The 25,532-nt window shown below is 37.6% G+C and overlaps 1 protein-coding gene across 3 annotated transcripts in view; it reads right to left on the reverse strand.

The window, feature by feature from the left end:
• The window catches only part of ANK3 (ankyrin 3), a 469,334-nt gene that overhangs the window by 15,831 nt on the left and 427,971 nt on the right, over window positions 1-25,532 (reverse strand). For 2 of the 3 annotated variants that reach the window (XM_070432806.1, XM_070432807.1), the window contains 6 exons: window positions 15,552-15,626; window positions 12,289-12,420; window positions 11,259-11,402; window positions 8,061-8,369; window positions 7,694-7,781; window positions 4,775-5,153 (listed from right to left, as the gene is read on the reverse strand). In XM_070432806.1, the coding sequence (XP_070288907.1) occupies window positions 4,775-5,153; window positions 7,694-7,781; window positions 8,061-8,369; window positions 11,259-11,402; window positions 12,289-12,420; window positions 15,552-15,626 (1,127 nt within the window). Of the gene's footprint in view, window positions 1-1,174; window positions 1,262-3,056; window positions 3,108-4,774; window positions 5,154-7,693; window positions 8,370-11,258; window positions 11,403-12,288; window positions 12,421-15,551; window positions 15,627-16,248; window positions 24,016-25,532 lie in introns of all 3 variants that reach the window. The other variant, XM_070432805.1, reaches the window with a different exon arrangement.

Genomic DNA, 25,532 nt, shown 5'->3' on the forward strand with positions numbered 1-25,532 from the left:
CTAAGCAGATTTCTCCTCTTCTTTAATCTGATCTACATGAAAAGTACAAGCAGCAGGATTAAGAATTTTTGGATACCTAAGCCAACATCTCTGCTCTTTGTTGAGTCTCCTGACACTTTAGAAATGGGTAAGTTTGACAAATGGTTTTCAATAGACATTTCCCTTCCTTTCTTTCTAGAGCTGCCAACCAAAGAGCCTCAAGTCATTTGGATCACATTTGGAAGCCTGGGTATTGAAAACAGCTTCCTAGTTCTCTGCACTCAATCATTTTAACATCAAGAAAGATCTCGCTAAAGACAGTAATAAAGACAAGCAGCAGACTGAGACACATTCTGCTGGACCTTCCCACGCATAAGGTCAGTGCTTCAAAAGGCCTTTATGGGGGAAATCAACTTATTCAACTGTGCTGTAACAGGTGAGATTGTGTTTTTCACTTCTAGTAAAGATTGCTTCCTGTAATTTAACATGCAAAAAAAAAAAAAAATCAGGCTGTATTTTTGTCAAGTTAAAAATCTGTTTCATTTATTGGGGTGATGTTGGTTCATACAATTATACAGGCTTCAAGTGTATAATTCTATGATACATCATCTGTATATTGCATTGTGTGCCTATCACCAATACAATTAACCAATGTCACCTGAATAAATTTAATTAAAAAAACTATTTCAGAAGTTTTTGCTTAATTTCCCTTTTGTCATATATCCAGGCTATAACATCAAAGTCCTAGTCATTGATAAAAAACAAACAAACTAGTTTTCACTTAAAAAACTGTGAAGGCAGAAGGAATTTGAGACTGAGAAGGAAGCCTTTCAGTCCTCTTAGCTCATCCCTCATTACGGCCTCTGAGATTTCATTGAACATTTCATTTGACAGGGACTGTTCTCTCACCAAGATAGAATCTTTGTTCACACATATAACACTTCTTCAGGGAAAGCAGGATACAATTCCCCAAGAATTCTCAGATAAAATTAATTACAACTGTCAGGTCAAACACACGTCTCACTACCAAGCAACATGACGTTTTCCCTTTTGTTTTTGTTTTTATAAGCTTCCAAATGTGCAGACAAACATATAGCGGGCCATTTAGTTATCAAGCATGCTGAATTTTCAAAACCACAAGAAAGGACTTTCTAATAATACAGCAATGACCCATGATGATTTGGCTACAGGATACCTTTATAATCAAACGCCGGCGAATAACTCGGGTAGTGACTCTCTGTTCCTCCTCTGAGCTTGAATCACTCTCACTGTTTTTCAAGTCCTGATAAATGTATTTTTAGCATAATTTTACCATCACATTTAAAATAAAAGACATTCTGAGAAGGGAAATCAAAAAAGAATTACTTTTACTTGCTGGTTTTCCCTCCTCTAAGGAAAATCATGATGTATTTTTGTGAAAATGTTTTTAAAAATTTAAGTGAAAGAAAATTTTGAGCAGGATTCTAAGTGAAACTACTCTGTATGTATGTATTTATGCATAAGTGTGTGAATCTAATTACTTTGGTCTTTACCTGCATATATATATATATATATATATATATATATATATATATATAAGACCAAGGTAAACAAATGATAAAATATTAAAAATAACAATTTTAGAGACTTTTTGGCATCAGAAAGTACATGCTACTAATTATTAGTTTGAGGAAACATTAATATTAATTTTTAACTAGTTTTAAGTCTATATACATTTGAATTAAATGTATAATCTTATAGTTCAGGCCATGTTTCAGTTAATCTACAGAAAAAGACATGGTATTTGATTTTTATGAAATTTTGATCAGATTTGACAAATTTATAAGAATTTATATAAGCATAATTGGTACCTAGTAAGAGTTTATTCAAATAAATGAAGGAATAATGTAAAACATGTCAAAATATGCGGTCTTCTTTAACGAACTGATATGAAATTAGAATAAAAAAAAAACATCTGACAGACAAGATCATGGTATAAACAGAATACAGTAACTAAACAAATGCTACTTTTTAGGCAATAAGGATAGGAATATGAAAAAAACTGCCAAGTGGCAAACAGTTCCTATTTCAAAGGGAAAAATATCTTTGGCTTCTAATTAAATGTCATAGTGAAAAATATTTACTGAATGATTTTATTTCTACATTTTAATGATGGAATTCTGAAATTTTATTTTCTAAGTTTACTAATTACCTCAAATTTGATAGTACTGGAGTTAGCAGTTGTAGTTAGAAAAATCAAAATAAGTAAAATTGTTATGGGAGGTATAAGTGCTAGCTAAAATGATTAATGAAACGTTAGTCAAATAGATAAATCAGTAGGCCATATTCACCAAAGGTAAACTTAACAAATATATAAAAATATAATATCAATCTTGACTTTGTGGGAAAGTTCATGTGAACAAAACATCCTACTGAATAATATATAGTGTCAAATTGAAACAGTTTTTGAGTTTCTTACTCTTTGCAAAGATATTGGTTGCTAAGTTTCCTACTACTTTTTAAAGTTCATTAGAAAAGGACCATAAATTCAGGACATTTAAAATGACCTAATATTATGAAAGAAGGCCCTGCAATAGTTCCAAAAGGCAGAAAGAGGTAAGAGGAATTCATATTGTGAAAGAAAAGAAGTACTAATCAGCATTCAAGGATAAGTAGGTTAGATGAGGCAAAGGGAGAATTCAGACAGGATTAACCATACACGGAATTGTAAACTGGGGAACAGTTTTCCCTTGGGTAAATTTAAAAGCAGAAGAACAGATACTAATGCAAACATTAGTAACAAATCTAGATGTCACATTATATCATAATCCTATCAAGCATCATCTAAGACCAGCCCCTCACATAAATAAAAAGTGGTCATTTGGCCAATGTTTTAGTTTCCATTCTCTTCCTGGAGTCTATGCTAATATTAAGATGAAGAATAACAGAATGTAGTAGTAGGACCTCATCAGGATTCCTTTTGGAGAATTCGCTAGGAATTGGTAAACAGAGTTAACTAAGAGGCCAAATGGAATTCTCTTAGTACTCCTTGCCATGGGTTGCTGCATGGAAAGAGGTGGAAAAGAACAGAATTTTACCTTGTAACAGCAGGTAGTCATTCGTGTAAGAGCTGCACCCGGACTTTTGACCTGATTATTTAGGGAACAAAAAGGGGGCTGTTTCTGAAATCATACATCAGATGATCTCTTGGTTGCTATTGTCCTATGTTCTAGTCACAAAAGACCCATCCGAACATCTTTGGATTTCTTGTGAGGTCAGGCTCATATCTACCAGAAGCTTGAACTCCATTATGAATTTTTATGCTCATAAAGCCTTTACGCATTGGAGTAGGACCTGTGACCAATACCAAAGGCATAAACTCATTTATTAAAAATGTTGCAAACATTTCCTAGTATGATTATTTTCCATTACTGATGAACTCAGCTGAGATTCCTTCCAGGGTTAAGACTTTATGCCTTCTCCTTGGTTCTCCAATAGCCAATCTGTATGCACATGTATACACATAGAGGTGCTTATTTATACTTTGATTTTAGTACTTTCTATTGATTTTAATAGGCTTTTGCACAATAAATGTTCATAGTTAAAATGCCATAATGTTAATGTTTCTAACTGTGGGCTCATTTTAAAAGGGAATATTTTACTCAAAATCATACTGCTTACATAAACTAAGAGTTAACTAAAAGAAATTGATATTCAAAACCCCACTTGTCAGGAAAGAAGTGGAAAAAAGACCTGACAATTTTACTTCCTTTCCCTTTCCTTCTTAACAAGCAGGAAAATGGTCAAAAGATAGTCTGCAGAAGGGAAAAGGAGAGATATTAGTCAATAAGCTGACAATTAGCTCCTGAGTGATTGGGAATTTATACATTTTTAAACCTCATATTAATCATGGACTCATTATTTGACAAAAGAAAACTAGATGTTTTAAGGAAAATGAGAAGTGCTACTATTCCAAAGATGTATAACTCTTAATCTATGTCTACTACATAGTTCATGAAAAGACATAACATTTAAGAACAACAACAAAAAATCAGCTCTATTTTCTCATATCCATCTTTGAATCATAATTTCAATTTAATTTTTTAAAATATCTAAAAATGATAAAACCTCAATGAATAAAAAACTATTGAATAGTATCACCAAAACATACAAGTACAAAGAGCAAGCAAATAATTCTGTGGCAGTAGGTTTTAAAATTATTAAAAACAAATATTAAGATAATTATCAACTTAGATATAAAAATTATTAAAATGACACTTCTTACTTTAAATTTCTAAATGCTGTCAACCAATAGTGGTATATACACACATCATTTTAGGCTTGGGAACTATGTTTCTTCAATTTTTAAAGCACACTTTCAGACAACTGACCTTACAGGGTAGAACTTTTAGATGGGTTGTGTGTTATAAACTTTAAATTATGCAAAAGAACCAGAAAGGGTCAGAACAATTACCCTCATTGCATAGGAAAGAAGATTGGATTGGGAGTTAGGAAACTTAAATCCCAGACAAAATAATACTGGACCTTAAGCTGGTTACTCAATATCTCTAAAATCTGAAAAATGGCCAAAGAGATGGTTATTTCTTTTTCCTACCCTATGAATGACGAACGATGATATGATCAAATAGCTTATGAACTTCCTTTACCCCCAACATGAGTGTTATAATTTTTGGTCACACATTTATAATTTGGAAATAGTAAAGAACCTTGGGTCAATGCTACAACATTAATCAGAGGAAGTGAATCATCAATACCTTCAGTTTAAAGGACAGCATTCTGAATAAAGGCAACGTACCTTTGGCTCAGACCCACTGGACCCCTCTTCTTCGTGGAGGTTAAGCCTTGGCTTGCCATCTGCAGGAGAAGTCCTACTCATCTTTTTCATTCCGACAGGCACACAGGGTTTAGGCTCCTCCATTACAAACTTGCTGGTTTCTTCGAGAGATTTCTGATATGCTGCTAGTGATGATGCTGGTTCCTCAACACGACCGTATCCGTGAGGTTTTGGTCTCAGAGTTTCCTTAGTACTCTGTTTGCCTACATCATTTTGGGATTCTGGAAAGTAAGATTTCGTCTTTGCGTCTGTAGTGACTTCTGCATGGTTCCCATTTGCTTCAAATTTCCCAGGTTCTCCTTTGAGATATGAGGTAATGGAATCTCTACATTGGTCTGGGCTGCAAAAGGTAAAACGTAGAAATTTACAATGGTAACACATGTCTGGAAATGGGTCTAAATTTTTAACTACTATGTTTTGAAATACATTTGAAGGCATAAAATAGAAAGGCCTGAGAACTCTGCTCACTGGATTTCAAACTGTGAGGGGCAGTCCTGGGTGTGGGGGTGAGAAGGTGCTACGTAGGCTCTAGGCAGCTCCCAAGCTGGCTAGCTATGCTGTCATTGTTTGTGTGTTTTTTTTTATTGCACTTCTATAGACGCTTGGATTCTATATCTTAAAAAGCAATCCTGAGCAGTTCATGGACCGCTCAGAGTTCCAGACCCACTAATTTAAAAGAGGAGGATATATCAAAATGCTTTTATACTGCCAGTGAAAAACCTGCTGATAAGGCACAAAATGAATTCCTGTGATGAGAGCTCTGGCATCCCCTAGAACCCCAAATTCCAGTCTTTGTGTTTCCAATTATGATTCCTGCTACCATGTTTCCAGCTATAATTCTCTTCCTCGCTCCCATCTTTCTATGCCCCTGACCTCTGCTGACACTGACTGGTGCTCACCCACTGCTTTTACTTCCTGTGAGAACTATTTTTCTTTCAACTATTAAATATCTTTCTCTTCCAGTACTTAAAAAAAGTGATTTCTAATTTTTAGTCATTTCAGTATAGACTTTTTGTAGCTTGTGTATTGTGTTTAGTGTCTTTGCTTATTACCCGTAGACTTCTGAAGGCAATAACTATTGCAATGTTTTATATGTATAACATATTATTATGTATATATATGTAAGTATGTGTGTGTGTACACTTGTAATCAAATTGATTATCTAAACACAGTCATCAAAAATATCAATAGCACACCCTATTCTGTTTGTGTAAGGACAAACAGTTCCAGCACATTGTGATGATCCTATAACAGCGGTTCTCAACCTGTGGGTCGCGACCTCTTTGGGGGGTCGAACGACCCTTTCACAGGGGTCGCCCAAGACCATCAGAAAGCACATATATAATTACATATTGTTTTTGTGATTAATCACTATGCTTTAATTATGTTCAATTTGTAACAATGAAATTGGGGGTCACCACAACATGAGGAGGTTGAGAACCACTGTTCTATAACATAACTACAACCATAAACTATATGACTGTATCTGAATATAGACATCAGAAGTAGTGTTCTTTATTGTCTTGGCTCTTTGGCAGGGTGAACACAGAACTCACTGATGCTACCATTCTGCAAAAAAAGTTTTGTAAACTTCACCTTTGGGAATTTTATGGAGCAAGAAGCTTAGTAAGATGAAAATATTAAATTTGGTTATGAAATAATCTGTTTTTTTTTTTTGCATCCAACTTAAGTTTATCATTAGTTGCCATTGAAGTAAAATGTCTGATGTGTACATAAAAAATATTACTAACAGACTATTTGTATCGGTCATTTGGTATGCATGCTACAAGCTTTCTTTTCCAATATATAAACCTGTTTGAGGAAAGTAGTCATTCTTATTTTTAAAGCTGATTGAAGTGACATTCTTAGAGCTTAGAAATTCATCCAAAGTCACAAAGTGCACACCTAATGATGGTGAGATTTGAATCAATGTCTGGAGGACATTAAACTCCCACCTTTCTAGAGTAAGGCCACTATAAAAAGAATCAGATTCATAATTAGGGAATTACATTGGATATAAACAAATTTCAATCATGGCAAAATTACTTGGGCTAAAGAATTACATATACTGCCTAGCCAGTGTGGCTCAGTGGTTGAGCACCAACCCATGAACCAAGAGGTCACTGGTTCTATTCCTGGTCATGGCACATGCCCCAGTTGCGGGCTTAGTCCCCATTGGGGCATGTGCAGGAGGCAGTCGATTGATGTTTCTCTTTCATCAATGTTTCCCTCTCCATTCCTCTCTCTCTCTCTAAAAAAAAAAAAAGGTACATATACTATATTTCAAATCACGTAAAACACTCGTGTAGAAAAAAGGAAGGATATTATATAAAAATGTGTTTTCTTAGTATGGTAGAAAGACAGATGACTTTTCTTTTTCTTTGCGTTTTCTGTTAAGACATTTTAAAATATGTATGCAAAAAAAAAAAAATCCACCAAAATTTTAATGGTGGTTATTGCTAGATTGTGGGGTTGCATTGATTTTTTATAAGTCTGTATTTTTAAAATTTGTATAATAAGCCTACTTACGTTTATATTTCTTTAAAAAACTTGGAATTTATTTATTATATTCTTTTGAATGAGCATTATTTACTGGCTATGTGAAAAGAGTAGTCTTCTAAAGTAAAATGTACATCAATCTTTGGCATGTATTTCAAACTTTCTGCATTTCCCTCAGGCTGTCAATAGTTTTAAGAATTATATTTGCGCTTAATGTAATTTTCCCTCTCCAGATTAGCAAATGAACCAACCTTTAAAGCATGTATTATCCCCAAACTGGAATGGTCATGTAGAAAAAGAGGAATTGCTGAAAAGCACATATTTAAAACAAACTACTAATATGTAACCTGTTTCATTTTCCTTTTTCTGAAGCAGCCATACCTGTCATCCAGTCGATCTAGTAACCCACCAGTTATTCTTCGAGCTTGAGCCGGGGACTCTAGGTTTCCACTGGTCTCATTCTGCCAACCTGTAATTGAAGACATTTCCAGTTCTGCTTGCTGAACACGTTTAAGAATAGCCTCTACTTTTTCTTCTGTCATCTCCTCAGACTCTACTCCTTCTTCAAGTTGAATGTCCTCAAATAGAGATTTGAGTTTTTCTTCTGTCATCTCCTCATCAGGACCAGATTTTCCTTTCTCTTGCTGCTCAGAGCTGACTCTTACTTTTCTAGTATGTTTCAGTGGCTCTGCTGGTTTAACATCTTTTGGGACCCCAGCCATACTTCCAAGGTATCGAGGATACTCACTCAGATAAGCATTCTCCAACTGGCTCTCATCTACATCGACTGCTTCGGGCATTTCTGTTATAGGCATTGAGTCTTCAAGTCTGCTGTCTTCTAAGGAAGTGTCTTCTGCAGTTACAACTGGAGGTCCATCTGCTGAATGCTCTACGTTTCCCCGGGAAGGCACTAGCCCATCACTCAGTCTACTGGGGGTTCTAAAGGGAGATTCTGTGCTAGAGGTATCACTAAAATAATCATCTTGCTGGAAAGGGGTGGGTGGTGTGTAGTGCAACCCTGTGGGAGTTTCCAGTTCCACTTGAAGGGAAGGATAACCTATGGAAGACAGTACATTTGGACTGACTGGAATGAATTACAAACACATCAAACAAAAACACATGGAATGACTTAAATTATATCAGGTATGAAAATGTATGATGAATTACAGAATGATAAATTTATTGGTTTAGTTCAATTAAATGTAATACAATGAAATAAAAGGCTAGTGCAAACTATAATAAGATAGGATATTAATTAAGATATAGACTGTTTATCAATTTTGGTAATTTTAATACAATAACTTAAATACACAGATTAATGTAATCTAATATAAAGTTATTTGCCACCATATAAGATACATTTATTCCATGGCCAAATTTATTATCATTCAACTTTTAGCATGTAAAATCCATATTTTGGTGGATTAAATACAGCAAGCCACAAGAAACCAATTTTTATAATTACTTACAACTTATTTTAACACATTGCGTACCGCATAGAAATCTCTAAGACATACGCCAGGGACCGCACGTTTTTGGGCAAACTGCACGTTATTTAAATCATCATAATGCACTTTAGGTGTTTTTCAATAATGGTAACATTTTTATTTACAAAAACAATTAAACAATTAAAGTTCCTAGTACTTTTTTAACGTATGGTACTGTGTAAAACATTTTCCTCTATGAAGAGGGACCAAACAAAATGTACATAAGTATCTAGATTCGCTCCTTTTTCCATGGGTGTGAAAAACGAGAAAACTCGTGATCGGTCCTTAACAGATGGCGCGAGAAACACGAGAAAACTCCTGAGCGGTCCGAAATGTGTTAAGAACAGTGCAAATGAGCGATTATACCCAACTCTAATTTTTAGTTATTTCACATGAAATTTACAGCAAAGAAAAATGAATTTAATATTTGGAAAGAAATGATTATTAGATTTTGGAGAAAAAAATCTAAAACCATGTTAGGAAAAGGATTTAAAAAGCAGATAAAGTAGAAAAGACTCCATGTAAATTTTCAAGTGTCATAATGTGTCAGAGATGAAAGGGCTATGGTGTATATGGACATTTTGGTAAACTTGGTGAGATGGGTCCACTCAGAACCATGAATCAAATAAAGAGAAAAAGGAAATGGTACAACAGAGACAGGAGGAAAACCATCTGCAAAGAGGTCTGAATATCCACGACAAGGCTATGAAACACGGAGGTTTATTAACCAGACTACATAGAGGGGACGGAGGGAGCAGGTCTCATGTTTTAAGCTGTGCTGCATGGGCTAAGGGAGTATTTTTCTCTTTGAGCAGAGAGAAAAGTCAACACTGGTCTGGTCATGGTGAGGAAAGGAAGTTTTACAGAATTTCAACAAAGAGGAGAGACAGGAAAAAAACAACACACAACGCAACCCAGCACATTTTCTGAATTATTAGTCTACAAAACTAAAGCCTCATTTTTCCATCAGTCCAAGGTAAATACCAACTTAACTTTTATTGTGAATTCAGATCACTATAGGTAAGTGAATATTTTCCTATTATGGTCACCTGTAGACCAGAATCTTGTTGAAAAGCTGGCTAAGATTAGCTGAGGTTTATAATCCGCACAAGTGATATTTATTTAATACACATATCCCTAAATTTCCCTATTCTGATTTTAAAATGTTAAAATTAAATGTAGTTTTCAATTCCATTGAATACGTCCATAGTTTCCTGGTGATCTTGTGTATAAGAGCTACTGTGCTTAAGAATTTTCCCAACAAAGAATATTAAAAGATTCTATAATTTGGCAATAATTCATCAATTGATATAACATGATACGTCTTTAGTACCAATACATGGTTTCACATATAAGATAAGGCTTTAAAGAGAGCTTTTCCCCAAGATTCTCTGGTGTTTATAAACTTAAAGAGAAACCACTTTTGACATTATTACCCATCATTCTTATGTTATGGTATGCTTTAAATTTTCTGTTGACTTTGAGAACTTTTATCACATAACATGCAGAATTAGAAGTTATTGATTCTTGTTAATCTAACTTTTCCAGTTTAAAACTGGAAAAAGAATCATCATATTTTCCAAAACATGGAATAGTGGAAAAATATCCCTGGTCCTTCTTCCTGCCTCCACACCATCATCAACATTTTTACTCAAAATTCATTCTAGGAATAAATTCCATTTGTGAAGGAAGATGAGCATCTTGAAAAACATAAGATATGTTATGCTTTTCTTAATACTTTGATGAAAAAAGCCCAAATTTACATAATGAAGGAAAAATTACAATATCTATAAATGAAGCTAATGTAAAAGACAAATTATGTTATTAGAGACATATATGCTAACTGAATATAAATTATGCTGCCTTTTATAAACTATATATCAAGTAGGGTTTTTCCCCCCCAACAAATAAATAGCACACAACGATAAAATAATGCTAAATAACTAAAATACTTTTTGAGTGACACATTAGACTTTTTCAGTACATACTTAAATACTGGGTCCCAAAACAGTAATTCAGCATTTTACTTAACAATTTGTATACTATATGCTTAAGCTTGACCCAATACCTTACTTACTTGGTAAAACAGCTTGCAATTTGGTTTTGTCTATATACAATAAGCTAATTCACTAGTTTTTAAGGTTAATGTGAAAATGACAAAAACTGTGTAGTGTCTAGATATTAAACTTTTTCCCATTTGGTCACATAAAATATTTGAAATAGAATTCCTTCGGATAACATATGCTTTTATATCTCATTGTTCATATTTTACATAACAGATATTTATCATTTGGTCTACCAGAGTACATATTTGTAGACTCTGGCAGAAAAAATGCTGTGAAAATGAGAAATTAAGTCAAGCAAATCATCATTTAGCTGGTTTAACTGACTTCCTTGTTTTACTGCACTTTCAAATTTTATCAAATGATTAAATAAATATGAACACTGGATTCAATTACCATCAACAGGGTCATGGAAAACATTGTTCTCATCTGCAAAACTTCTGGTGCCTGAAATATTTCCATAATCAAATATTGGTCCTTCTAGCAGAGTCACTATATCTATTCGATTAATTTTTGTCAAGACCGAAGTTAAGGCATCAGCTGAAAAGGAGGGAAAAAAAAAAAAGGTTGAAAGTCCAAGGAAATTATTTCTTTCAGTCATCACAATATCCACACAAAGACAGTTTTTGCTACCCTGCTAGTATTTTAGCTCTTCTTTATTGCAGCTCTGAAAACCAGAGGGCTCAGAAAACTGGCCACTCCTGAGAAGATTTGTAAGGGTCTTAAGAATCACCTGATAAAACTGTGCTTGAAGACAGCAACATTCATTCCATTGTAAGATGCACAGCAGATGAGCCCCCAAATAGCTACTTTCCTTTTAGTTATAAGGGGATATCATACAATTTTAAACATGTTCCTCTCCTTTCAGACTGTCAAAATAGGTCGCCCTCATATCTGATGCTTAGCAATTTAATGACTTACTAAAATCAGGCTGACCTTACAATAACTTATTGCACATTGTTGTGGGTTGGCACTTGTCATAGTATAGCACCCCCCTATGCCACCCACAATAAAACAAAACCCAACAATATTAGGGAATTCTCTGCCACCACAGACCAAACTGTGTACAATGATTTGACCCCCTAATTTGATCCTATTTTTCTCTCTCTACTTCCCTGCACATCCATCTCTGACCATAGCAGTAACTTCATAAGTGTTTGCCTACCACCCCACGATTTAACAGTCAGAATTACATTTTCACTGTTAATGGTCACAGAGAGAACTTCAGACAAAAACGCAAAAAAAATTCCCTACTATTTGCTTTCTGAAAGCTTCCTAAAGATAGGTTAGAATATTTGCACTAAACTAATAATTTCAAAAGACCTGCTACCACTTTTTGATTACTCTGATGTTATTAACAGTAGACTTATAGAAAATATTGGATTTATGCAGTTACGAAAGTTAAAGTAGTATAATTTTAGCATACTTGTAGCATTTTTTCCATCTCTGGTAACCCATTTTTTTAATAACATGAAGCTTTGAGAAATTAAAGAATTTGGATTTTCCACACGTATTTGATTGATTTCATCCACTGAAAAATTCAGTTCCCTTGCCAGTTCTGTAGAAAAGAAAAAGAGTTACTTAGATTTTGTATTCTACTTTTATCACATATATTTCATTTAAAAAGAAAAGAAAATAATTTTACAGTAAAACCTAAGTACAGCTTTGGACAATAATCATTATATATTTGATTTCTCAGGAAAGTAGTGATCCTACATAGGCTGTGATTGAACTCTTAGTTATAATTAGATTATATAGTTTATTGATCTGCAGAAAGATTTGCTGGATTCTTTTAATTCAGCCAAATTATTCTTTCAATTCGAGCAAACTTCGTACAAGGGATATACAGTTCATAAATATACGGCACAAGAGATGCTGGTGTTTTCCCTAGGCAGTCTTCATGAGGTACATCTTTTACTCACTTAACATTCTACTCTATATGTCATCAAGTTACATGAACTTCACTTTGGAGGCTAAGGGATGACTCCAGGACAGATCACCGTGTACGATATGCTGCCACATGTATACAAAATAAAGGGAGATAACTTTCTATCCATCTAGATGTATACACTCAGTCTTGTTTATGCTGAGAGTGTCTTTGGGAAGATATGTATGAGTAGTAGTGGCTGCTTTAGTAGAGGGAAATGTAGAAGTCAAAGGTGAGAAGACTTACTTATTTTTTTGTATAATTAAAAAAAGATTTATTAGGCATGTAGTACCTTAAATAATTATAAAAAGTAAGGAATGGTAAAAATATTCTTCCATGGAAAAGGAATTGGTCAAGATTCTATCCTGCTTAAATTTTTTTATATTGGCTATTTTTTATTTAATCAAAAGGATATATATTTTTACATTCAGTATTATTTTGTGTTAGTTTCAGGTATATGCATAGTGGTTAGACCATCATATTTCCAGCAATTGGTCAAAATGCATTCGGAGGCTCAAAAGAAGTCCATATCCTTTGATCACGTGATTTTACTTTTTAGAGATCGATCTTGACAATACTTAGGGTTGTACATAATGATTTACATACATAGAATGTTCATTGTAGGCTTGCACTACTGAAAAATTGAAAACAATCCAAGTGTTGAACAAAAGAGTTAATTAATGTAATGCAATGCAGGGGCTTGCAAACTATTTTGATCAGAACCTACAATAAGAAATATATTGTATATCTTGGTGTTGCTATAAATGAAACTGATCTTTATGGAGCAAAACTAGCCTTAACACATATAATACACAGATGTGTTCTTTACCATTCTATTCCATTTAAAAACATAACCAAAGCATGAATTGATTCCACGACTCACTAGTGACCCACTAGTTAGAACATCATTGTATAAAGTATCTCTATTGGTTGTTATTTTTTAGCCATTAAAATCAAGGTCAGAGAATATTTAATTTTGTAGAAACTATGTACTTGCAAATAAAAAAGCAGTAAGTAGCATAGTTAATATAACATTTAAAAGAGCATTTTATAAAAAAAAATCAAAGTTCATTAAGATTACTTAACAGTGATTCTAATGGACAGATTTAAATTTTGTTCTTCTAAATGCTAATTTTCCTAATAATCTTTATCATCATATAGGAATTCGAATTTAAAAAGTTAAATTTGTTTTTAAGTTCTTCATCTCTCTGTGTTTTAAGACAACTTACTTACTGCCCAACAAGCTCTCATAACTGAGCTGTATCGTTTGTCTAGACTCGATGCAGGCTAAGACACATTGTCACTAAGAACTTTAGCGTTTTATGGCTTTATGTCTGTCTATTCTTACATCACATTTTCTCCAAAAATTTACTCTGACAGAGAACTGGATTTGCTTATGGGAAATAATCTAATAGTTATGGGCATACAATACTGCGAAATCAACAATGGCTCCACTTTATTTTCAGATTATAGTGTCCTATGGTAAAATATAAATACTATCTTTAATTTTATGTTAGCAAATGTTTACATACAACGGATTGCTATTAACTCTCAACCTGCAAGGGATTACTCAGACCATCACCAGCCTCCTGGGTATTAGCTGTATGTCTGAGAGCAAGGACTGGGTGGAAAGAGAGAGGGTGGTTCAATATGTAGGAGGGGGAGGGACTTATGGCAGTCAAAGAAAAATTATTTATATGAACTACTTTCATACTCTCCCTTTTAACAGCATAGATAATTATTTCCCTGAGTCTAGATGTATGTCACTGATGGTATGCAAGATGACTTTAGCTATGACAATAATTGACATTTTAAAACTATTATGTTTTATGGCTATGAATTTAAACAAATACATTCAACCTACAGAATATTCCTTTTCTGCATAAACAAATAGTTCCATTCATTTCACTATTTTTTAAAATTTTAATTAAATATTTAAATTTACCATCATTCCTTTGTTTTCTTGCTTATGTAATTATTGAAAATGATCCTTGTTTTCCATTATCAAAGTGATATAAGTTTTCCTTAAAATAAATATTTGAGCGTAAAATGGAGTCAATTTACAACTATCAGCTAAATAAACATATAGATAATGTGTATATCATAAAAATTGTGAAGATGACTCATGACTGATTAAAATTTTTTAAACCTAGGCATGGATTAATTTAACTGTTGCCTGAGAGAGCTGCTCTAAGGGCATAAACCAGGGGTGGGGAATCTTTTTCTGCCAAGGGCCATTTGGATATTTATAACATCATTCTCAAGCTATACAAAATTATCAATTTAAAAATTAGCCTGCTGTATTTGGTCAAACACTTAATTAACTCACCCCTAATGCTTTGGCAGGGCCAGACCAAATGATTTCGCAGGCCTTATACAGCCCATGGGCCAGAGGTTTCCCACCCTGGCATGTTTAAAATTTTTAAATTACTTAAAAGTCATAGGCCTTAGCTACGTTTTCTCTTATGCCACAAAATAAATTTCCTATTAGATAAAAGGTTATCCTATATTACCAGAAATGGCATTGTGAGAGAGTGCTTACAACCAAGGTGAAATTAAGATTTAAATTTATATTCTTCAGTGAATATGCATAGGAAAAGCCTTGAAAAACACAGTATACAGTACTATCAGTAATTATTTCTGGGTAGGTAGAATTATTATATTTTTTACTCATTGCTTGTTTTTTTTTATAATGAACCGCCTGTGAATAAGACAAAGAATTTAAGAAACTATCTGTTTCATTCAGGTTTATACACACTTACCTGTCCAACTAAGTCCCAGGTGATCGGCTACTATTGCCATCCTGATATCTGTCCGTTCACATGGACTCTGTGGACCTACGATTTACAATTTCTTAATTAAAATAATCATCAAGAAAAACAGGATACTGGAAAATTGCTTTGAGCAGTACTCAGATTTTACAGAGAGACTAATGCTAACACTGTACACTTAAATGTGTCCTAATCACCTACATGAACACCTCTTTCCACAGGACTCACTTGGTTTTCACCTGCATCAGGCCAAATGTCAGACTACATGGATGCTCAATGTAATGGAATTGAACATGCTGACAGGCTAGCTACTTTACAACATTACAGAAGTGTTGTGTTTGTGAAAACACCATGATGGGGTTTCAACTTCTGTGCTTTTACTTTCACAGAATCATATCCGTTAGCACATTAAAAAAAAATTTGCTCATCATGAATGACACCAATATCTTCAGCATGCTTCCCTAGCTATCTATGGTGTAGTTTGGTTAGAAGGAAGAAAGAGGAGTATATATAAACAGCACATACAGATGACAATGACAGAATGAGAAACTACGGTTAAGTCACTCCACAGGCAATCACAACAGTTCATGCACTAGGGTCTACGAGTTGGAAAGTGTTTACAAACTAGGCTCGTTCTCCAGGATGTGAGCAAAGAGTGCTCGAGAAACCTGACTGCCTTCATTCTCACCAGTCCTCCTACTGCTCCTTTTCTCACTGCCGGCCTTTTCACTCTTTGATTTTAAAGGTGCTGCCTCTGTTTTCTTATCTCTAGCAGACTTCGGTGTAACTGAAGGCTGGCCACCCCGGGAACTCTCGGACAACGACGTGTTTCTTGAGGTACTGTCTTCCTCATCCGACACCTCGGACTGCATCTTTTTTTCTTCTTCAGAGAGGCGGTCCACAAGCTTTAAGGTCTCACCACTAATTCCCTTAAAATATTCAATGGAATGTTTACAAACTTCCTTAAGCTGACTTTTCCTGACTTGAACTGTGGTGGTAGCATTGGAGGTGGTGACACAGGTGGATCTTACCTTTACTGGCAACTTGGATGGCAGGTGTTTGGCCTTGTCTTTCTCTGGCTGCCCTTGCTTTTGTGGGGTGCATGCTTTTCTAACTGAAGCTGTGTTATCCCTGTGTGTGTTTTTTACTGGAATTCTGGACTTTACGTCTAGACATGAAGAAGAGGTAAGGGTTTTGGTTTTCTCAGATGGACTAACCTGCTTCATTTTACTCCCTTTCATGTTTGGCATATGATTTGGTGGGAAGGTATCTTTTGCTGAAGTGGCCTTTATGGGAAGTTTGGATTTGCGCCTAATCCCTACCGGTGCCTGTGTCTTTTGCTGCTCTCCAAGCACTTTCTGCTTCTCTCTCACACAGTGTCCCTGTGGCACCCCTGTCTTTTTTCCTGATGAGCTTTTCACTGGATTAGCTTTCTCTGTGGTACGAGTGGGTGCGGCGTGTTCTGTCAGAACTACGTTACTTGTAATGTTATCTGTCTGTATAGTGGAAGGATCCAAATTGTTGTTGTTATTAAAGTTATCTTTTTGAAAATCGTGTTTTTCTTGGGGCCTAGCACCCTTGTGGCTATCGGCTGAATTTGAAACCACTGTTATAGTTTCATTTTCTAATCCCTGACAACTGGTCATCACAGCTTCTATCTTATCTGTGACTTCTCCAGGGCCTTCTTTCTTCATGGTCATGGTGGACGCAGAGATCCCCATTTTTATAGGCGTGCGCAACTTGGGGTCAACTTTCAAGGTGTTAGTGGCTGCTGCTGACTTCTCCAGGGAGGCACCACTGGGTGTGCCTTCCTGACACTCTCCGCTGGTCGGGATGCTGGGTTTAGGTTCGACCGCAGGTGTCTCTACATTTCTCTCTAGATTGGTTTCTACAGTGGTGTCCCCTGACTGTGGCTGTGGTGTGGCAGTGACCATACTTTTATCCCCTTCCCCCTGGTCCCCTGACTTCCCTTCAGAAGTATGCTCACCAATCTGGAAAAATTGGAGCCTCTCTTCAACAAAATCCCTCTTGCTCATGTCAATTGCACCACTGCGAGTCATCTCAAACATTTTTCCTTCATGAAATGGGAAGGGGTTAGGCTCACTAGTTGGGGTACTTTCATCGGTTGGCGTTCTGGCTGGCGTTGTATCAGGGGTTGTTGCCGGAGAGCGGTCTTCCACAGCCAGACCAAATGGCTTAGTTTCATCTTCCCGGGATTTACTGTCAAAAACTTCATCATCCCCTCGGTTATTAGACCAAGGGTCAAAATCTAGGCCTTTGGTAGCTACTGTTTTAAAAGGAGTGGCAAATTCTTCATCTACTTTGTAACTGAAATAAGTATCAGGAAACACTGATCTGTCAGGATGTCTGCCTTCTAGGGTGAAAAACTGGGCCCCTGACTTCTGATCAGTCTTATCAGGAGTCTTTTCCGACGAAGAGCTTTTGGAAGATGGCTTATCTTCATCTGGTCCCACCCTTCCCTCCTCCTCGATGACTTCAAGTTTACTTTGGCTAAAGGAGCGATCAGCTGGCTTCAGAATGCCCTCTGTGTTCCAGATGTCTTTCTTAATTTCCATGGTCTGACTTGGGAGTTTGGAATCACTCTCCGTCAAGCCATCATCTTCATCTTGCAGGTCATAGCCATCAAGAGAGTCAATCTCTGTGGCATCTGTATCATGAGAAAACTCGGCCGTGGTAGCAATGGAACACTCTGTGATGGACTGGTCATTGTTCCCATTCTGGGCAGTTTCATTCTGAGGCGAATCAAGGCCAAATTCATGATCTTTTCCAGATCCATTAGTTTCTAATTCTTTCTGGTTGGAAGCCTTTTCAGCAGAAGCTTTGGGTTTTGTCATTTCTTTTTGATCACTGTCTGCTTCCTTTAATTTGAAGGTGTATTTTTTAACTGGAACTGGTTGATAAAGCGATTCATCATCGCTCGAATCACTGACGTCTGCCCCAGGAGGAACTGGGGAGGGTGGCTGCACTCGGATGACTGGCTCAGCCAGCTGGTACTTGTCATGCTCATCTTGCAGACTGACTTCAATCATGCCAGCCTCTCTTTCAGGCAGAGAAAGATCCTTCTCCGACTCCATCTGGTCTGCATCCAGCGGTGGAGGAGGGGGAAACTCGATATAGGCAACTCTGTTGGTTTTGGGTCTTTGGTTAGAGTCTTTGCTCACACTGCTAGGCAATTCGTGTGCGCCTATTACCTCCTCCACTGTAGTCTGCTTTAAGGAGGACGACTTGCCCTGCTCCTCCTCCTCCGATTCCTCAGAAACCTCGGGAATTGGGCTCGGTTTACCTGGTATATAAGCTATGAGTGAGTCTGGTGTCTTAGACGTAAATTCATAACTCACTTCCTCTGAACTGGGTGTTTCTGGGGTTAAAGGGCTTTTCCCAGAGCTGTCTAGAAAGGAAACTTGCTCTAGAGTATCATCTTCCGGACTACCTTGGGGAGAAGGAGGCTGCTTTTGCTGTCTGGTTGTATAAAAGGTCCCCCTGGTCTCTTGTACTGTCTTACATTCCTGACTGATGATTTTTTTCACACTTCCTTGTTGTATCTCCTTTTCATACTGCTTCCCCACCTGTACAAAACTGACATAAACAGGTAAAGTTTTTATCTCTTTCCCTCCCTCTGGCGGGGCTAGTGGTGCAACTTTTTCCAATCCATCAATAGGACTGTGGTCGAATACTTCGCTAGAGGGAGATTCTTTTCCTGGGCTAAAGTCTAAAGAATCAGGAGATTTGGTGGGGGAGCTTTCAGTTTCATCGAGAGAGGGGCATAAGCCTACATAACTCTTTTGTTTGGAAACTTTGCTGATTTCTGAATAGGTAACTTTTTCATCTTCTAGAGAATTAAAGTGCTGTGTCTCCACTGTCTCTTTGTGACTTGACTGGGGTGACTTTTGTGATACATGCTTTGGAAATGGCGACTGCTCACAAAAACCAACGGGAACATTAGAAGACGGCATTCTCCGCTCATCGGCCATCCTGACTGGGATGTGCGACACCGCCGAGCTCTCACTTCTCCTGGAAGGTTGATCGAGAGCCCCGCCAGGACGGTCCCCTTCTTTCACAACATATTCCCTGTACAAGACCTTTTTGGAGGGAGATTTTACAGTCATTTCCTTAACTTCTGAGAGAGAGCCATTTGTTAACAATTTGTGTTCTCTCTCAGTCACAGACACAAATTCACTCCTGGGATCAACAATTTTACTCTCAGGGTGACCAATGTGATTCTCTCTTACATCATGAACAAGTACATGCGAAAGCTTTTCTTTCTGCGACTTATTGTTAGCAGCTCCAGAACTTTCCCACGTTCTAAAGACCTTTTTGTCCCAGGGTCCCTTAGTTGCTAAATCTGAGGTTACATGACATGTCAAGTCTTTAGCCTGTTGTTCAGAAAAGTAGTCAGGCATCGTTTTACTTGACATTTCAGTTCTCTGTTTTTTCACATCATCAGAGCCAGAATCATTTACAACAATTTCACTGCTTTGCTCGGGCTCATCTTTAGCTTTTAATACCATAAAATCTTTTTGGACAGGTACTCTTTCATCTGAGAGGTCTATGGCCTTCTGCTGTTTTTCTCTAGCAAAAAGTTGGTAGACGGGTAGCTTGCTCTCCTGCATTTTTTTAACTGGGATTCTGGATTGGCCATCTGGCTTCTTGTCCTCTTGAGTCACGTCCTTACTTCTGGCCTGTGCACCTTGTTCAAATTTTAATCTAATGGAGCTCAGTTTAGATTGTTTGAGCTGAAACCCAGACTGGGGCCCTTCTGGTGCTTTGCTCTGTGGCACGCTTCCTTGGGCTTCCTCCGTGGACTTGCTGTCCTCAGTCTGTTGGGTCAGAACCTTCTTCTCCGGGCTGCTGGGCAGACTGGACGCTTTCCTCTCACTGGCTCTGGGGAGGCTTTGTCCATCACGGGCATGCTGCCTCGCCTTAACCCACTCATCGCTGGATGCCAACAGTTCTGTCAGCGTTACTTTCTCAGGGCTGCTACTGGTAGAGCTTTGAGAAGAGTATTCCTTGCCATTTCTGGGGCGTGCCTTTTTCTCTGGGGACTGCAGTTCATCATTGAGCTTTTCGGTTTTGTCACGAAAAAACTGTGACACTTCAGTCAGTTTTTCTTCAGCTTCCTTCACAGTCCTGTCCACCCTATCTTCATACATCAACTTCTCTCTACCTCTGTCTAATCTGTCCTCAGTAAAGCGCATCCACATGGCATGCTTTGGACTACTACCATCGCCAGAATAGTGCAACACTGTCACTTTATCAAAATGCTCATCTTTAGACACTTTACCTACACCATTTTCAGACACATCTTTATAGATTTTGGAGAGAATTTCTTTTTTGGGGGCAGTGACTACTTTTTCTCTGGACCGCTTATCAGACCCCTGTAACTCTGAGCTAGAGGGTCCTGCATGGTCTGTCACCGATTCCTCAGTATCGGAATGAGACACATCTAGCTTTTCTGACAGAAGCATTTTCTCAGCAAACCTGTAAGACTCCCCTCTTAGTTCTGACAACTCATCGTCATGGTATTCTATTGAGTGTTGACTCAAAAGTTTCAATGTTTTATAAGAGTCATCAGATATGAGTTGAGCAGAACTAGGGCGACTATCTTCTTCTTGGGACACAGGAGTGTTTACTCTGGAAGACTCCAGATAAGAAGGCAAGGACTCTTCTGCAGTGAGTTCTTCCTCTTCTTGCTGACCCTGTTCCTCTGAACAAGGAAAAGCATCGTGTTTTTCTGGCAGAAAATCTTTTAGGTTAACATCTCCCCGGGATAAGTCTTTCTGATACACATACATTTCCTTTTCTGGATGCTTTTTGGTTTCTCTAATAATGACTTCAGTAGGCTCAGCTTGGTTACCTTTTTCGATGTGGACTTCTATTATACGCTCCAGTTTGGGTTTCATTTGGTTGTCCTTCTCTGCGTGCTGGGCTGAGGTTTCAGCAGCAGACTTGTGAACATCTGGGGCCACTGCCGACTTATGTTCAAACAGACCTGCCAGTTCTTTGGAAGGGTCCCGCCCGGACTGAAAGGCCTTCATGATGTCATGGACCGACATGGTTTCTTCAATTCTTTCAGAGGCGCCTTCGCTGCCTGGTGGAGAATGATAAACCGTCCTGGTAGTAGTGGTTATGTGTGTCTCTTCTTTGACACGCATGCCTTTGCTCAAAGCTCGACTGTGGTCATCTTCATCACTACTGGCTTTCATTTGAAATGCTTTAACTTTTTCTTTAATACTGGAAGTGCTGGGCTTGGGTTCTAATTCCATAAACGTGGGTGACGGTTTGGGTGACGCGGGTTCCTCTGGTTGGGACTGGGAAGCCTCTCCGGCCGAGGGCTCATAGCTCCTGATAACATGAACCACTTCGGTTCTCGTTTCTGTGATGACAGGAGGGATGGGGACCTCGTGAAAAAGCGGCTTGGGACCAGTGCTTTCAGCGCTCTGTGGGGCTGAAGGTGTTTTTTCGCTTCTCGTTTCAAAGCCACTGTCAGACAAGGGACTTTTATCTTGGTCGTGCTGAGAAAAGTCATCTGGAGACTCTAAAATAGCATCTGTTCCAAAAAAGGAATCGGCCATTTTACACAATTCCTTCTCGGAGGTGGAAGGCCTCATGGAGGCGGGAGGCATTTTGAGTTTGTGTTCCTGCAAAGCAATTGCTGGTTTCAAAATTCTTTTCTGTCTCTCTTCACCATCTTTCTTTGCATCCTCAAACTTGTACTTTAAGTTTGTCAGTGAACTACTCCCAATATCATTCGCTAGGTAATCAATCACCTTGGTCAAGCTGTAATCCTTATCGGAGGCAGCTTTTGCTTTGACTTGCACTCGCTCGGGCAGAGTGGGAGAACGGCTCGCAGCAGCTTGCTGTCTCGCTTCTCTTATTTCTTCGGAACTGAATTCTACCCAGTCGTCTTCGGGAGAGTGTCCTTTGTCACTCTTTGGTGATTTGGGTGGTCCTTTATTATCGACACACACATCTTTTTTAAGGATTTCGCTAACTTTCACCAGGTCTTCCTTTACTTTCTCAACAATTTTGAAAGGTTCTTCGTCCTCCACTCTCCCTTCTTTGGGGAGTTCATGCTGGAATGGCTTCTCCTCAGGCACATCTGTTTGTAGTATTGCTGTCATCCGCATGAGGTCCTCTTTCATTTCAGCCACATCTTTTAATATCTCCTGACTGGAAGATAAAGAAGATGGTGCAGACAACTTAAGGGCAGAGGGTGCAAGGAACAAAGATGACTTGACTGGGGATGAAGTTCGATTGAAATGGGGCTGAGGACGTGTCTCCGTAGTCAATGTTTTAATGGGGGACAGCAAGGCTGCTGCTGATTTTGCAAGTGAATTAGAGTCTGGGAGTTTCTTTAATGCTGGTTCTGGCAAAACATTGACTACAGAGTATACTGGCACTGTTATTACCGATGAAGTTACAGATGAGGTAGTTGCAGATATTGACGACCCAAGGGATGCATAGAGTGCACTTGCGGAAGGAGTTCTGAGAGACTGAAAAGCTGATGGTGCTGAAGAAACATATGACCTGAGTGGGGAAAATGGCATCGCTGTCGTAGAAAACACTTTCTCAACTGTTTCTGTGGCGGCATTAACCACAGCGCTTACAGAGTTTGTAGCTGTAGAAATTTTTTCCTGTAACGTGGCAGTGGCTTTGCATCCATTAATTAAAGTTGAAGATGATGGATACTTCAGAGGGGAAATAGATCCATTGACTAATGCTACCTCTGCATGTCCAGGCATCTGCTTCACAGGCGATGAGAGAGAAGGGGCCATCGTAACTTTCGCCGATGAAATGATATCAACTGCTGATTTAGCTGGAGACACCACTGACTTTAAAGGCGAAGATATTAGCGGCGCTGCTGATGTAATGATTGACTTAAATGGCAAACTTGAGGAATACATATTAATGTTTGACTTGGGGGAAGCCGGGGGTGTCATAGTAATTGATGACCTCTCCAAAAGAGACCCTGCTGTAGTCACTGGAGAGGTTCGAGAGGAAAACATAGAACTGGACGGCAGCCCCTTTAAAGGCGAGGCCTCCGTGACTGTGGGCGCTCTACCCAGGGTACCAGAAGACACTTGGATATTGTATGGAGATTGTGACACCACTGTTTTTATTGGCGAAGAAATTGTCCGAAAGGATCTAATTGGAGATGCCACATCACTAATGGATTTAACTGAAGATGTAGTTGATGCGCCTAATGTGGATTTGATTGGAGAAGGAGTCGAAACGGACCAAATTGATTTTAACGGAGAAGCTGATGGCGTATTTGAGGAAGAACTTGATAAGGAAGTGAAGCCTGACTTGGCTGGCCCGGGCACTGTGATCGGAGCTGTGGTCCAGGACTGGTATGGTCTTGTAGAAAAGAATGGCTTGTATGAGTAAGAAGTGGGGAGGGATCTTGTTGCTCCTGCACTCCGTTCAACTGTTTCTTAAATTTTAAAATGAAATCAAACACAAAAATCAACAAAAATGGTTGAGAAACAGAGAGACCAGAGAAAAAAATTGGTCAGTAAACTTTGAAATATTACAAAAGCAAGTACAATTGTTTGCATGATTTAGAATGGAAGAGGCAAAAGGAACAATTAAGCAAAAGAGGGGAAAAATTTCTACAGACATAACTAATCCAAAGTAAAAGACACACAAAACACTAAATAAATAAAAAACAGAGCAATGTGAAATGAAAGACAGAAAAAGCACGTCGCAACCAAATAGGCCAACAATGAAAATTAGGAAACACGAGGAAAGAATTAATGATGAAAAATAACCACAATGGAAAACTGTTCCCTTACTTCCTATTGACTTTCTTATGTGCTGGTTTTGAAATATCAGTAGCCATTCTGTTTTGCCTGTATAGGCTAATGTTTGTTTTGTGCAACCATAAAACTCTCATTTTAGTAATTTCTAATGTTTCCTCGCCTTGAACCATATCAATGTGTGCAGCTATATGTAAAATATCTAAAAGTCTTTTTTTTAGAAAACCACTCAAGCCTATTTCATGCAGAATCCAAAATAACTTTTAAGTGACAGGCAACTGATGTGCAAACTGTGAAGCCACTGGATTTTAAATCTGCATCTTCCATGCACAATTCGGTTACGCTTCACACCCATAAAAAGCCAATAAGAGCAAGAAATTCTCTGGGTCAGAATTTTAAAAGAAAAACAAAACAAAGAAAAGGAATGTTTGCATTTATCTTTTCCATGCAGTATATTCCTTTTGGTGAGGAAAAAAAAATGTGATATGAAATGATTTTAAGATGCATGTGTACACACACACACATAAAAGGGAGAAGAAAAAAAACCAAAATATGGTTCATGGTTACCATAAGCAAGCAAAGCAACAAAACATTTTATCATGCGCAATATATCATGGCAAACAAGCCAATGAATACAATTTTTATGCCATAGTATGCACAATATATAAACTTTAAAAATACTTTCACAAGAGCATTGAGAAAGAAGAGTACACTTTTTCCATGAGATGTAAAGTCTTGGTACCTTTTGAGATTTTAGGAAAATATTTAATACTGCATAGTAAAAATACATCTGCAACTAAACATATCCATGTTTGGTGTTGTCATTATGGATAAAAGCACACATTTTATCTCATGTTTTTTTTTCATAATATGTCATACTTTTAATTCTCAAAAGGTATCATGGGGAAAATCTAAAAAAGCACATTCATATTTTTAACACCCCATATTTAACTATCTACAGTGGAATACAGTATTTTTTTGTATATGGATGTCAATGGCAAAGATCCCTTCCCGGAATATTCATGGGACTCATGGATACCCCAAACACTGGAGCAGCCATGAGGCAGACCTACCACTAGCAAAGATGGATTTACTACCAGCATTCTGCTGGCAACTGGACAAGAAACACACAAATGAGGTAAGCACACTCGCCAGGGGAGAGCAAACACACACTTAGTCCTCTCTACTTCTA

The sequence above is a fragment of the Myotis yumanensis genome, unplaced genomic scaffold, assembly GCF_028538775.1.
Source record: "Myotis yumanensis isolate MYYU_CA2020_CCGP unplaced genomic scaffold, mMyoYum1.0.hap1 SCAF_13, whole genome shotgun sequence".
In the NCBI taxonomy this organism is placed as follows: Eukaryota; Metazoa; Chordata; class Mammalia; order Chiroptera; family Vespertilionidae; genus Myotis; species Myotis yumanensis.